General features: G+C 44.5%; 1 protein-coding gene across 1 annotated transcript in view; it reads right to left on the bottom strand.

The window, feature by feature from the left end:
• CC2D2A (coiled-coil and C2 domain containing 2A) overlaps window positions 1–16,327 on the bottom strand; it is a 415,347-nt gene that overhangs the window by 280,565 nt on the left and 118,455 nt on the right. Inside the window, exon 13 of the mRNA XM_085642396.1 lies at window positions 1,438–1,578. Coding sequence (XP_085498522.1) covers window positions 1,438–1,578 — 141 coding nt within the window. The remainder of the gene's footprint in view (window positions 1–1,437; window positions 1,579–16,327) is intronic.

A 16,327-nucleotide genomic window follows, 5' to 3' on the forward strand; every position in this document is an offset into this window, starting at 1 on the left:
AAGTCCTCAGCTTTCAGGAACATGCAAAGCTGAATAAAAAAAAACTCTTTTTCACCACGGTTTTGGATTTTGGGCCCTAGCTCAGACAGCACCAAGGGAAACCTAAGAAACCTGTACAACTAGACACCCAGGGGAATCCAGGATGGGGTGACTTGCATCAATCCCATGTGGTATTTTTATCCACAATGCCCTGCAAACCCCAAACTTTGCCTGAAATCAAGAATTTTACTTACATTTCTGTGATGGAAACTTCCTGAATCCGCAGGAATCCTCAAAATTTCTGCCACCCAGCACTGCCGCACCTGTGCTGATAAAAACGCTGCCCAACCTGTGTGGTTGTGGCTAGTGCTCGTTACAGGAACGGATCAAACCAAGGACAATGGGAGACCTTGCGTGAAGACTCCTATTGCCTCGGACCCAAAGGGCAGCATTTCACCTTGGTACATTGGATTATAGCACTGCACAGACAGACATTTATTAAACGTTTTTCAACATAAACTTAGCATCATTAATGGCTTGCCCATCAAAGACAATACATTAATAAACTAAGACGCATGTCAGTAGTAATTTAAAGCCTAAACATGGCCTAGATTTTCATTATAGATGAAGCAATGTTATAATCTATTAAATCAAACATAACAGGTGATTGTGCTCACGTGCTAAAAAAAGAAGAGGGAGGCTCTTTGAAATAAAATGTTTGCCTAGGTTCAGATAATTCGGACAAGCAGGGAAGCCGGTATGTTTCCAGATTTCACATTAGTTTCACATTTCGACATTCAGCAGCCAGATGTATATGTCTATCTCTCCCGTTTTACATCTAAAGGCACAGTTTTTATTCTTGGCAACAACAAAAAACAGACTTAGCAGGCCTGACTCTGGGCCCCCAGACCTAAGTACAAGTATTGAAACTCAGCTTCCCCTCCGCCCCCACCACCACCCCAAACCCCCACCCCTGAAGCTATGCCCCTGGTGGCCCTTCTCGAAAGTTCTGCATTACTTGGTATTAGTTCCAGCAGGCTCTTCGGGGCGTACTGATTAATTGTATTTTTAAGTTTGTTGACTGAACTGCTGCCCCCTGCTGGGACAGCATTCACAAGGTAGCACTTTTGCGGATCATAATTATAACTTATTTTATGAATGTTTTCGAAAGGTTTTGTTTTAAGTATGTATGTTGTTTTTTTTACTGTATTTTAACTGTTTTTGTGTCGAGCAAACAATAATTTAAGTGAATTTGAAATGCCCGGGACTATGGAAGTAGTAGATGAAGTGATCGGACTAACCAAATCACCCGTTAATTCCAAATATATAAGCAGAATAAAAGACACAGGCCTGCAATCAATTTTTAAAAAAGGAAATCTGTTTGTAACAGAGGTGCCTGACACAGGGAATACATGTCTAATTTAGAATTGTATTCCAAGTAATGGAAATACAACATACCTCCTCAGGTAGAGCTTCAAGGGTGTGTTATTGAACTTCTGTAAGTCGCGTAGGGACTTGATCTCTCGCCACACTTTGACGATGGTCTTAAGCAGGGATCTGTCCTTCTCCTGCTCAGCATCACGCAATCTTCGAGTCTGCCTACGAAAACAGAGATACAAACGCAGCACTTTAAACAATTAAAGACATGAAATCCCACGAGATCTTGTAAAGCACAGCAACAAAATAAATTAATAGGTTTAACAGTAGAGGTGGTATCTTAAAAGTCTGCAATTTATTCTCTGGAATTATGACAACAATCTGAATTCAATTACTACCAACGCCTACGGACGGTACAATGGCAGCCCTATTCTCCAAAAGACACATTTCGAGCAGATGTTTGTAAAGCTTGAATTCTCTAGAAGCACGTGAATGCAAGGAAGTTGCTCCAGGGACTCAGTGGACTATACGGAAATCTGGCCGGGCCCGAGGGGCTGGCCTTGCGGGTTAGTGAGTGGGTTGTTATCGTGGCTGTTTGTGGGCCCGTTTTATGGTCAGGTGGGTCGGTTTTTACTGTTGATTTATCTGATATTACTAAAAACATTCCCTGCAGCGAGCACAAATGCATGCTGTCTCCCATCCCTTGAAAAATACCTATACAGCTTGTCAATACACGTGCAAAACGGTCCTGGCTTGCAACTGTGGCCAACAGTTTTAGGTATCTGATACAAAAATGGGTGACACTTTCAATTTGGTGCTCGGTCCTAATTTCCTGTCCCACTCTGACCCTGGGTTGCACAGCCATTTTGTAGCTCTAGAGAGACTGGTAAAAAAGATTATTTATATATTTTTTAAAACCCCAAGACGTGGTTCTTTAAGGAGACAGTTGCCAGTATCAAGTTCACCTTCAGGACAAGTTTCCCTGCAGCAGGGGATCAGGTCTTTCGGCTATCACACCCATAATGACACAACCCAACATCTCAAGGACGGATACTCCTGTCCCACAACCTTGCGACTGGGGGAGCCATTACTTGGTAGCAGGGGAAACCACAGACCTTCCACTCAAAGAATATCTAACACTCTGAAGTAGATGCAAGGTCAAACACGCAGCTGATCACAGAAATGATTCAAAGCTTCAAGAGGGTTCCCATAGGCACCCCCCGTTTAGTAGGTTGGCCACATTTATAAAACTTAAGGCGAAATCACGAGATGCCCAGTTCACATAATTCGTTGTGTCTCCTCATTCTAAGGAGTTGAATCAGAAAATTAACACACTTACAAACGTCTCTCTCATCATTGGTTTCCCTATTCCTGCTAAAAGCTTTAAAAAACTTGTTATGTGGCAGCTCCAATGGTACCTTTAGTATTAACATTGTTCATCTTCCCTATATACAGGTTTTTGGAAATTCTTTGGGCCAGAAACTCTTTTTTGGAATGACGACTTGAGGATGGTCAATGAAGAAACACGTTTCTTATTAGTTATACTTACAAATTTGCTGGCATTTGCACCATACAATCCTAGAAAGGTTGGCCGGCATGAGCCAGTGCAGAATCATGCAGCATGGTAGTTGAGGGATGACAAAGGTGACCCACTGCAGCTGCTCTCTCATGCAGTGCACTTCGCTTGGGTGTTACTCAACCAAAACATGTTCAGTGTCTCCTCCTGGACTGTCCCTCCTCCAGCAGGGCGGCAAGCTTCTAAGCATTAGATTCTCAGCTCATTTAACAAAATGTAGAGCTCAGATGATGTCCTCTCATGTCTGGGAGACTGGTTGACAGCCCTTCTCACACAGTAGTACTTTGAATACTCTGTGGAGCACTCCCTTTCTTGGTATTGAAGAATTTGGAGCTGAAACGGGTTGTTTGGGTCCCACTATAATACACACTTTCGAGGCAGGCGGTGTGGATCCACTGTCTCAATCTTCAAAACAGGGTTGGGTGTAGCTGCCTTTCAAGTTTCCTTCTCAGCATACTCTTCAGACCCAGTCTTTTCTTCGAGAATCATCACTTTACACAGGTAGGACTGGAGCAGTCTCCAAGATGAAGCTCCCACACCGTGGACACAGTGCACTGTGGGGTTTCTAGACCTGGCTGTTATCAATCTTTCTGAACTGTAATCAGGAACAGACAAAAGGGCAGGCCTCACCTAGAGACTTCCTCCCGTTGCAAAACAGGAACTGCAGTCACACTCCTCACTCCCACCATCAATCAATTGGCAGTACTCAGGAAGAAATCATCAGCAGCTCTTTGCTAACACATGTCTTCGTAACATTTCGACAGGTAGCCCATTCTCCATCCTCTTCACTTTAGTACCTGGATTTCCACTGCCCAGCCACAGGAATGCAGTCAATACACTACAACTGTCTCAGGAAGGTGTCCTCACTGCCAATCTTCTGTCATGCCAAATCAGGCACATCCAAAATTATTTGGATGCATGTGGCTTCAGTACTTAAGACTTGCTCACACAGAGCTCCACTACCACACACGTATCACACACCCATTATATTCACTCACAATACACACAGAAAGTTAATGTATGAAGCCCTACAGTTATGGTCAAAGTGTGGCATGAGTCCACTGGGAATGGTTCCTTTACCCCACCACTGGAGTATATATGCACGGTAAAACACACCTACTGTTTTTGTGCCATGTCACAACACTAAAATATTGAGTGCTAATCTTCTGAAGTAAGATTTTCTCTGAGTAAGTGGATAAACCTGTAAAATGCTACCTGTAGGCCAATCAAAACCCAGGAACTTTGCAGGAAAGCAAAAGTAAACTTAAAAATAAAGAAAAGTCTAGGGTGCTTGTACATAAAATAAGCAAGGGAGCGCCACTTACCAGGCGCCAACGCCAGCGCCAGCAGCCAGTACTCTGTGTCCCAGCCACCATCATGCCAGGAGGTGCCAGCAATAGCCAGTGGACAAAGGCCACACCCCTTACCGGAGCTTTAAAGCGCAACATGGGCTCCCACAGCCTGGGGAGTGCCGCTTACCGGGGGTCAATGCCAGCAGCCAGGACTCTGTATCCCAGCCACCATCACTCCAAGGGATGCCAGCGATACTCAGTGTGCTAAGGCCATGGCCCATCTTGGCACTTCAAAGTGTGACAAGGCTCCCGCTGCGCTGGATTCACCCGGGCAAAGCTCATGTCAATGGTGGGCTGGGCCCCCTCATTCATTTTTAACCCGATAGGATTTCTAAGCTGGGCAGTTTGGGTCTTTACATCATTGAATTAAATTGTTAAACCTGTTGGCACTTGGGTACCCAGCTTGAGATGCTTTGATTTGCATTATGGGCAAGCAAAAGTTACTTGGACCTAAAGACTCTGTTGTTGTTAGACCGAAATTCTCTGCTGCCAGACCCACCAAGGGTACTACTCTGGATTCCTTTTGGGCTCGGAGAGTGGGAGTAATCTCGAGGGAAATTGATCAAGTGGAACGTGGATTGTCTTTGGATGTGGGGGAGGGCCCTAGTACTCTGTTAGGGACCTAGCCTGCTCGAGATTCACATATAGAGCCTCAAATTCAAACCTGTATGGAGGCGATTCATAGTTCCTCCAATGTGTCTTTGGAGGACCAAGAGCGACTGAAGGAGAGGGCTTCACCACATATTCTTAATATCAGCATTTGTACACCTCTTGCCAAAAGGAAGCCCCAACCAAAGTGCATTGCTACCATAAAATGTATTCACCAAAGAATCAGGATTCTCTTGCTAACTTTGACACCCTGGCTGCTTGTAACTCTGACTGGGATCATGGGTTTAACAAACTTAAAAATATCATTTTGCAGTGTGTTACCCCTATAGTGGAAAGGTTGCTTTCACTATAGAGTCTGCTATGTTGGATGTATCCAAGACTACTGGGACTATAAATGCTTCCATTAACCCGTCTCCTCCTGTTGGCCCTAGGGTCTTAGCTACTAATGATGTAATCGGCAGTGTGGTTAAGTCTCATGGTTCAGCCCCTGATTGCCCGATTCCAAACTTGCCAAAAGCTATTGCGGCCCCTCAACAGCCCCACCAACACTGGAGGTCTATGCCCCTCTGGCGTCAATGGGAGATGGGAGGCCACATAGTAGCAAATCTTTCTCTACAGTGGTTAGGTTAGCTGGAGGGTGTGGCGGAATCAACCAGTAAAAGGGTTGCCAAGCCTAAACCCATATATGGCAATCGTTGTAGGCATACTCCATATTAGCTCAAGTGATAACGAATCCACCTCTCAACTAAAAAAGTCTGCCACTGGCTGAGTAACAATGCTAACCTGAACACTGCTGATTATAACAACATCTTATTGGTTGGATGGGTTAGCCCCATGTATAAAACTTTACCTGGGGACTGTATCGTTATAAATCGTTATAAATTGTAGGTCACCTACTTTGGCCAGACGCTTGATTTATAGCACTTCTCCAATGTCATCATGGAATAAGGGAATTAAAATTCTTCCGCTTGGTTTCTTTCGTCAGTACTTGCAATTTAAACACACCGACGGTTAGCATGAGATCCCATCCTTTACAGCAATGTGCGGTACCTACTGCTAATAGATTTTTCCCTGAGAAGATTTGGATAAGAATGCCTGACTCCAGCCCACTGCTTCTTACCCAAGTAGTATTAGGGTTTGTACCCCAGCTCACTGTTTATCCCCTATTCTCAGAAATGATACAGGACCAGTTTTTGGGGTCCTTAGTTGGAATGTTGCAGGAATTAGGGACAAGATTCAGAATCAGGAATAGCTTAATTTTGCCCCCCAGTTTGACACACTTATGCTGCAGGAAACCTGGGTTTAGGAGCCAGTTGTTTGGAATAGGTTTGAAAGCTGTAACGTGGCAGTGATTCCCTCTCCAGGTCATAGAGCGTGTGTCAGTCTATTCACTTTGACCCACATCTCTAAACAGGTGAAGGTTGTACCTGTCCCCCTTAGACATGTGGGGATACTGCTACAGATTTTATGGGTGGTTTCTTCCAGTGATTTTTTATAATTCAGTCAGGGATCTTGGGTGACAGATTGAAACCCTATTTCGAGCGATTTCAACCCTTGAAGCTAGGTCGCTTGCATATTTTAAAGGCTTTTAATATTATATTGGGTGGGTATTTAATGCAAAGCTGGGTGCAAACCAAATTGATAGTTAACCCATTTTGGTTGAAGACTCTTTGTACATCCACCTCCGACCAAATCAGGCGTAAGTTACTTGAAGTACTTGGGCATGCAGGCCTATGTAACGGGATGAAAAGGGCGGCTAGGTCACCTGTTTAACTATCTACATTCGTAGGGTGGGATAAAGAGTCCATTATTGATTATGTGTTTATATCTAGGGCCCTTGTGAATTCTGTGAGCTCAATGGGTTGTGCATTAATCTTGTTTTAGTGATCATAACCCCACAGAAATAAGGGTAGCAGCAATATCAGGCCCCAGCCCGGGCCCTGTGATGAGCTTGATTGGCATGACAGTGAAGGAAAAGGGCTAAGGGTGCAGTGGCATAACCTTCCAATTTCTTCTCTGTTTGAAAATTTAGTTAGAACATTTTTATCATGGAGCCTTTATTAGCTTCAGATTCATTCCCTACAGCCGTCTTGTATGCTTTTGCCCAATTGAATAGGTCTACCAATGATATCATGAGGGAAATGTTTGGTAGGAGTCCAGCTGTACAATTTGCCTGGTTTGTTAAAGCCTGTAGGTTGGCTAATAAGCAGCTCGGTTTCATCGCTTGCTCTGCATGCCGGGCAGATACTCGGTGTCGGCACAGACCAAAGGCTGGTGAGAGCACGGATTGGCAATGACCCGTGCCTCCATTGCAAATAAAGCTTCCTGATTATTGCGGGGTAGACATTGTCAAGGGCTAGTTCAAAGCTATATATAGTCTTCATGTAAAGGAATTGGTGTGTTAAAGACCCTAAAGATTTTGAAGGTCGAAGTGAAGGAGCCTTGGAATCGTAATACATTTTGGTAAGAGCTTTTTTAGGAAGCTTGGAACAAGCGTTCCAAGGTTCGTTCCAAAGTGCGTCTAGACCTAGGCTCACCAAACTATTCCTTACAAACTTGAGCCAGGCAATGTTCCCCGAATTTGGGAAGCCAAGAACTTCCTGTAAACCCTGTCTATAATGAATCAGTTCAGGCACCGTCCATAATCTACGCCAATAGATCACGGGGCGAAGTGCCAACTCTTCCTCCAGGGGTCAATGCCAAGGTCAAGTCTTAAAGGCACTAGGGGTGTACTCGGAGGAAGAGCTACTAGACACCCAAGGAATCTGTTCTCCTCCTTTCCCAGACTATCCAAGACTTTGTGACCCCATAGTTCGCTACCGTATGTGACTGCTCCTCTGGCTTGTACCCTATAAATATGAAGGGGTGGGCCTATAGGTTTGAGGGTCGACCTATTCTTCCCTATCATCCTTAGTATTCCACTGGTATGTTGCACTAATTTCATCCTGACTTTCTCCTGATGTGGACCCCACCCCAGTTCCTCATTGAGGGTAACACCAAGGTATTCAAAGGTGTTTACTCGTTCAAGTATGTTATTCCCTATACGTGGGATACGGTGGAACCTGGGTGGCGGATTGAAGGCCATAAATTTAGTCTTCAGAGTATTGATCTCCAATCCATGCTCCCTACAGAAGTCCCCAAATCCATCCAACACACGCTGGATTCCCATCGGTGACTTGGAGAGAAGGAGGGTGTCGTCCGCAAACATAATTGCCGGAACCCTCCTTCCCGCCAGCTTCGGGACATCCGAATTGGGGACACCGTTGAGGTGATCAATAATGCCGTTGACAAAGAGGCAGAACAGGGTTGGTGCGAGTACGCACCCCTGTCTTACCCCTCTGTCAACGGGAAACTTATTTGACAATGCTCCATGTCTACCACACCTCACACGAGCATAGGTGTTAGTGTGGAGGCGGATGATCATGGTCAAAAGATCAGCTGGCACCCCAACATTCGCCAGCACTTCCCAGAGCTTACCGCGTGGAACCAGGTCAAAGGCTGCCCTTAAGTCCACAAATACAGTATAGAGACTGCCACCCTCCAGCTGTATTGTTTTCCAGTATAGAAGGGACAGCCTAAAGACCTGGTCTATGGTGGAGGTCTTCTGACGAAACCCAGCCTGAAAGGGGCTCAGGATGTCCCTCTCTTCGATCCAATCCAAGAGTCGATCCAACAGAAGCCTCGCGAAAAGCTTCTGTGGGACGTCTATCAGACTGATCGGTCTGTAATTGGCAGGGAGCAGAGGTGAGCCCCTTTTAAAAATGGGCACAATCTCCGCCCCGAGCCAAGTTGGAGGGACCGACGTCCCATGGATGATGGCATTAAACAATACCAAGAGGTATGGTGCCCAAATGTTTACCTCATGCTTTAAGAGGTCACCTGGGAGCTTATCGAGGCCTGGCGCTTTTCCTGTGGAAAGGCGAGTAATTGCCATTTCCAATTCCTCCAAGTTAAAATCTTCCATCTCAGAGGAATTATCAATGATTAGGGCGACTGGGGTCCCGGCCTGGATTCCTATTTGGTCTAGCCCAGTCCTACTATAAAGCGATGTGAAGTGTTCCTCCCAAACTTCAGGCGCAATATTGCCCTCTATAGCCATAACAGGTTCGGCTGAGCCATGTTTGACTATATGCCAACATTTCCTTGAGTCTCTGGTTTTAAGTGCAGTTGTAATTTCTGCCCAATTCTCCCAGTCCCAGTCGATTTTGGCGTTTTCAAGGAGGTGCTTGTAAGCAACCCTCTTTTCCCTGATTACCGAGGGGGCCTCCTTGTTTTTAAACGCTCGGAGGAGGTCTTTCTTAGCTCCCCTGCAACTGGCATTGAACCATGAGGCTCTTTCTCTCCTCACTTTCCTGTCCCGGACCACAGGGTTCAATACCTCGGCAAGGTTATCACAGAGGGTCTGGTGAATGTCCTCAAGGGGGAGACAACCATCTTGCGAGGGCATTTGAGAGAGGAGACTTTCCACTTTTTCAAGGGCTAATGCCACTTGCTCATATATGGTCCTTATGCAAGTCGGTTTCTCTAGCAGTTTGTCCCACCTTATTCTTCGCCTATTACTGGATAAGGTGAGACTGGGGGCAGATAGTCTGTTTCCTAAAACAGCGCCATTTAGAAAACCGTCAGCGGCTAGTGAAAGGATTAGGGGATTGTGGTCGCTGTCTAACCTAGGGACTATTTTAAAATCTTGAACCCGTTTCCAATCCTGGAGTTTGATCATTATATAATCTATCCGGGACTCCTGGCCTGGTCTGTTAAAAGTTGATTGCGGCGGAATGTCCCCTTTGAACCTACCATTGCATGCTCTAAGTGAATTTGCCAGAGACAATGTTAAAACTTGCAGTAAGAGAGGTGATGATGACCTAACTGGCGGTCCTACAATGCTTGGGATTTCCCAGAGATCATCCTCCTCACTACTAATCCCATCTAGGTGAATCGGAAGTGGTTCAAACTGGATGTTAAAGTCCCCTCCAACCAGTAGTATTTCTGAACCGATGAGAGAATCAAGAAAAGTCACTAAGTCCTCCATTGTCCTTGAGGTGGCCGTAATTCCGACTGGTCTAGAATATATATTTTCCAAGGTCAGGCCCATCCCAGTGGGCCAACGCATGACCACACACAGGATGTCGGATGAGTTTGTTTCTACCATCTCAGCCATACAGCCTAGATGGCAAGCGATCCATATTGATAAACCTCCAGACGGGCGTCCCTTCCCACCCCATCTGGCTGGGACGTTGAAAGTTACGAACCCAGGGTAACAATGGTTTTCTCTGGCCCACGTCTCTTGGAACATGCATATGTCATATTCTTTGTTAAAGGTTTCCCAGTCACTATTATCCAACTTATTAGGTAGGCCAGCCACGTTCCATGATAGTATTTCCAATGACCTCATAGCCCTACGTGCGGTCGTTACAGTCTCATACTGAGTGCTTTCTACCGGCCTTGAAAGGGCACAATCCCCCACATCATCTCGTACCTTAGGTTAGAAACCCTGTGTCAAAATGATCTGTCTTGACAAACAACCACCCTGCGCCTTTACCGCTGTTTCATCTGCGACTGCCGGAGCATATTCATGGGGCGCTATACGAGTCTCAGGCAGGGGCAGGGGTAGCCCAGGAGTGGTGGAGTATTGTGGGCAAATAATCTGCAGCGTTGGAATCGGATCCATGTCCTCAACCTGGGATACCAAGGTGCTAAGCCCGTGGTCAAGAAAACTCCTATGTCAGTCGCAATCATCGACTCCTGATAAGGCCCCGAATCTATTTGCGACTTCAAGGGGAGTAAATGGTGGCCCATGGTTCACCTTCCATGGGCCATATCTGTGACTCCCAGGGAGCATCGTAACCCATTCTGATGCATTTCCGTAAGTCGCAGAGGTGGATGCATAGATATTACAATATTTTGCAGGGGGAACAGAAATTGCAGGAAATGTGTGGGGATGTGTCGGCATATGTACTGGGGCCCTGGGATACACATTGTAAGAGACTACAGGTCTTAGGTAAAAGTATGACAATTCGCGTGGATTTATGGACCCACAGGAATTACCCAAAGGGTAGTCTAGGATGTAGTTGACTGCTCTGGGGTCTCTGAAGTTGATAATAATTACATCCCCTTCGAGATCCTTGGTTCTACGCCCTAACCAAGTAAGTCTCCGAACATGCAGTATCTCCCCATTGATGTTATAAGGGAGGGGTCTGTTTGACCTAAGCCAGTGCATGGTTTTATTTTTAAGTTCGTAGAAGCCTTCAGTTTTGCCCTTTTCCAGAGGCGGGACTTCAGTGAGCACTACCACATATGGGACCGCCTCTGGGGGTAGATCGACTAGGTGGCCAGGTCGGTCTCTTGCCCTAGCTAAGTGCTGATTCCCACCCCTCTTGTTTGAAATCGTTTCTGTGATGGGGTTTGTTGCTTCCTTTATTTGTTCACCCACATCACTTTGTCCAAGGTGTTGGTGAGCTATGGTGTGAGAGAACTTGGCCCTGTGCTGGCAATTTGAGCTACCCATGTCGTTTTTCCTGATGTAAGTAGGAGGTAGAGCTGATACTACAGGAGGGGGCAAATCTGGGTGAACAGGATCTTTACGTGACCCCGGATGTTTTATAATTAAAGATTCTAAGTCCCCTAGGCGTTGCTCTATATTTTTTAATCGTTCGATGATGGGTAGAACAAATGACCTTATCAATTGCTCAATGCCCTCAAGGTATGGTGGCATCGGACTTTGATCGGGTAGGGGCAACGGAGGACAAGTCAGATCAGAAGGGGGGGATGCCAGAGTGGTAGAAGGTGTTGTGGCCTTGGCGTGTGTTATTGGTAACGTGGGTGGAACCTCTGTCAGAGATGTTATACCTGGAATTTGGATGGGTCCCTTGCCAAAGTCAGTGTGATTGATCTTATCTTTTGGGATATCACCTAGCCTCTTTCTTCTTTTGGGGGGAGGGGGCCTTGGAGCTTTGGGCTTCAGCACCCTCCCCACCTTCTTGCTAGGGGCCTTTGCCTTAGGTTGAGAGGGAATAGTGACAATGTCAGTTTCCTTAATAAGAATACTAGAACTGGAAGGGAGCAGATCAGTTGCACCAAGCGAACAATTGAGGTTGTCAAATGTAGGATCAATGGTTCTAAGCAGCACAGGGACATTATCAATCGCTAATGCCTCCTGCGTAAGAGTAGGAGAACTTAGCACAATGTGAGTCGGAGTTATAGGAGACATATTATCTAATGGTATCCTATTTTTAATACACTCTATAGAGCGACGTCGCTCAGCCCTTCGTTCAGCGAGCGTAGTCTCCTTGACCGATGCCGCAGCAACCTTTTTGAAATAATCGACCAGTGTACCTTTGATTGGGGTACCATTTGTTATGGGTGCATTAGTAGGTACAGTCTCGGCCATGGTAATGCTAACAATGTCAAACACACAACTCACGGTTGCTGGACAGTGCAGGGGGTTCCCCCGGTCCGGTCTCCTCGAGACTCTGAGGGCCTCAGAGGGCCCGCTCTTTGCCCGGTCTTCGCTCCGGGATGAGCTCCGCGCGCGTACCGCTAGCGCGTTCAGGGAAAGGCCACGTTATATTCCAATAAGCTGGCAGGGAGGAGCCAGGAAGAGGATTCAGGTGTGGCGGGCGGCTCGACGCCGGGCTACCTGGTCCTCGCAGTCCCGGAGGGTGCGCTGGTCCGATGATTGTGATTGTCCCGGTGTGGCTGGGGAACAACCTCTCTGAAGAAACACCAAGCAGGAGGTGAGTGGCTGCAACAGTAGCGCCTGCGAGCGGCTCCCGCGAAGCGGGGGCCGCGAGGCGTGAAGAACGCTGGCAGGGAGGAGCCGGGAAGAGGATTCAGGTGTGGCGGGCGGCTCGACGCCGGGCTACCTGGTCCTCGCAGTCCCGGAGGGTGCGCTGGTCCGATGATTGTGATTGTCCCGGTGTGGCTGGGGAACAACCTCTCTGAAGAAACACCAAGCAGGAGGTGAGTGGCTGCAACAGTAGCGCCTGTAGGTTGGCTAATAAGCAACTTTGTGAGGCCTTTACTACTAAGCCTCACAATCAGCAGAATATTACAGATGCGAGGAGGATGGTATATAAATTAGCAATCCGAAAGTGAAAAGGTGATCCAAAAGAGGCTTCTTGGGAGCAATTGGTATCTACTTGTGCCTCCAGGGACTCTGGTTTTTTTTGGGCCATTGTCAACGGATGACTGTCCACTGTGGCTGCTCTCGATGATATAGGATCTACCATTAGACCAGAGCACTGGGTGTCTCATTTTATTAGTTTACACTCTTGATATGGTTGTCCCTCTGGCTTTGGATGATGAAAGCACTTGTACCCATTGGAGATTAGGTTTGATTTTGATGAGGTATATGTGGTTTTCCTGGCCAGTCCATCCAATAAAGCACCTGGTTCAGACGGGATACATGTGGACCTCTATAAGGTTGGGCCCACTTTGTGCCCCCATCTTAACTAATGAAAAATGCACTAATCGAGTTGAGTAGTGTCCCTCTAAGCACAGCCAAATTGCAACGAAGTTGCAGGATAAACACTGTTCAAACTCAAAGGTAAAATAACAAGTTGTTCGTTGTTGTCATATTCCTCGTTTTATTCACGGGATATGAAATTCATCACAGTAATCAAACCAAGGACTCGTGAAATATACTCAATGCATTTCGGGTTTTACATAACCCTTCATCAGGAGTGGTCCTAGGGAAAATACAAAAAGGAGAGATGTGTCGACCTGTTGCGTCATGAGAATAATTAAATTAATGTCTGGTGAGTTAGAAACTAATCAAAAGAAGATCAATAACTGTGAAGAACCTGAAATAAAAGAAGTGACCATTCAAAAACGGTACCTTATGGAATGGCGGTTATTGTGAAAAAATAAAACGAGAAATGACGTGATTAAAAACAACGGTACCGCGAGGACCAAGAAAAAAGTGCTGTTGAATCAAGCGTATGGTTATTGTGAAAAAAATAAAACGAGAAATGACGTGATTAAAAACAACGGTGCCGCGAGGACCAAGAAAAAAAGTGCTGTTAAACTCAAACGTGTGAAACATAACTGATTAAACCTTAAGCCACAAAAGCCATGCTATTTCCCGGTGCGTGAAAAAAGATAAAACCATATGGTAACAAGACATACCTGGTAAATTAAGTAATCTGAGTAACCAAAGTTACGACATGCGGTGAAAGTCAGCGTGTATGCCTACAATCCTGCTCAAACGAGTGGGTCAGTTAGTAAACAGTGAAAAGGAAGTGCCTTCAAATATCAAAGGCAAAGTAATGAAAGTAAAAAAGGACCGAATAACATCGGAAAAGAGGTCAGCCATCTTATGATGGTATTCACGGAGTGACATTGGTACTGTATATGCAGGGATTGATGGATAATAATGAATAAAGTAATAACAAAGGTTAAAATGTTTAAAAAATAATGGAAAGAACAGAAGATAAATAAACGATAAACAACCAAATTAAAAGAGAGGAATTTAAAATGAAAAACGGTTTAACTGAGTTGAAAACGAGTAAAGTTAAATGAGAAAAAAGAGTTCTGTTATAAAAGGCTAAAAACAGGCTAAAAAAAGATAAAAAAGATTCAAAGTGAAACGTGATGGAGGAGAAGAAAAATAATAATAAACGAAGTGAAGTTGTGAGAAGTTGTGTAAAACAATAACACTGATAAATACAGATAAGCAAAGACCCAAAGTGAAACGTGATGGAGGAAAAGAAAAATAATAATAAACGAAGTGAAGTTGTAAGAAGTTGTGTAAAACGATAACACAGATAAATGCAGATATTCAGGTGAAGTAAAATGGACACAAAGATCAAAACAAGTTCAAAAGGCCAGAATGCAGAGTGTAATAGTTACAAAAAGCAACTGAGTTTGACGCGGTCATTAAGTCCGTGTGGGACCAAGGCATTCATTTTGTAAATCCATGCTGTTTCTCTCTGTAAAAGATATTTGCGGTTGTCTCTGTTTTCTCTGATTGGAACCATTTCACAAACCAAAAATCTCAATTGGCTAATGTTGTGACTCTTGGATAAAAAGTGCATCGCTACCGTTGACTTGATGTTTTTGTTGCGAATGTTGCTTTTGTGTTCTGTTAGACGCACTTTTATTTTCCTCTCAGTTTTGCCTATGTATACGAGGCCACATGGGCATTTTAGCATGTATACAAGATTCTTTGAGTCACATGTCGCTGTAACGTGTAACTTGATGTTAAAACCTTGTGTAGGATGTTGAGTTGAATTTCCTTTGATACCAGACTTCAAGGATACATTTCTGGAGAAACCTCTCTTTGCATATGAGAGGAGTAAGAATTTGATGGAACTTTTGCATTCTCAACCCACCATTGATTCAGTTTCATCTCACAAAGGCACCATACCCTGTCATAACTGTGGGCATTGTAACAGTATTATCAAAGGAAATTCAACTCAACATCCTACACAAGGTTTTAACATCAAGTTACACGTTACAGCAACATGTGACTCAAAAGAATCTTGTATAGATGCTAAAATGCCCATGTGGCCTCGTATACATAGGCAAAACTGAGAGGAAAATAAAAGTGCGTCTAACAGAACACAAAAGCAACATTCGCAACAAAAACATCAAGTCAACAGTAGCGATGCACTTTTTATCCAAGAGTCACAACATTAGCCAATTGAGATTTTTGGTTTGTGAAATGGTTCCAATCAGAGAAAACAGAGACAACCGCAAATATCTTTTACAGAGAGAAACAGCATGGATTTACAAAATGAATGCCTTGGTCCCACACGGACTTAATGACCGCGTCGAACTCAGTTGCTTTTTGTAACTATTACTCTGTGCATTCTGGCCTTTTGAACTTGTTTTGATCTTTGTGTCCATTTTACTTCACCTGAATATCTGTATTTATCTGTGTTATCGTTTTACACAACTTCTTACAACTTCACTTCGTTTATTATTATTTTTCTTTTCCTCCATCACGTTTCACTTTGGATCTTTGTTTATCTGTATTTATCAGTGTTATTGTTTTGCACAACTTCTCACAACTTCACTTCGTTTATTATTATTTTTCTTCTCCTCCATCACGTTTCACTTTGGATCTTTTTTTATCTTTTTTTAGCCTGTTTTTAGCCTTTTATAACAGAACTCTTTTTTCTCATTTAACTTTACTCGTTTTCAACTCAGTTAAACCGTTTTTCATTTTAAATTCCTCTCTTTTAATTTGGTTGTTTATCGTTTATTTATCTTCTGTTCTTTCCATTATTTTTTAAACATTTTAACCTTTGTTATTACTTTATTCATTATTATCCATCAATCCCTGCATATACAGTACCAATCTCACTCCGTGAATACCATCATAAGATGGCTGACCTCTTTTCCGATGTTATTCGGTCCTTTTTTACTTTCCATTACTTTGCCTTTGATATTTGAAGGCACTTCCTTTTCACTGTTTACTAACTGACCCACT

The sequence above is a fragment of the Triturus cristatus genome, chromosome 2_2, assembly GCF_964204655.1.
Source record: "Triturus cristatus chromosome 2_2, aTriCri1.1, whole genome shotgun sequence".
Classification (NCBI taxonomy): domain Eukaryota; kingdom Metazoa; phylum Chordata; class Amphibia; order Caudata; family Salamandridae; genus Triturus; species Triturus cristatus.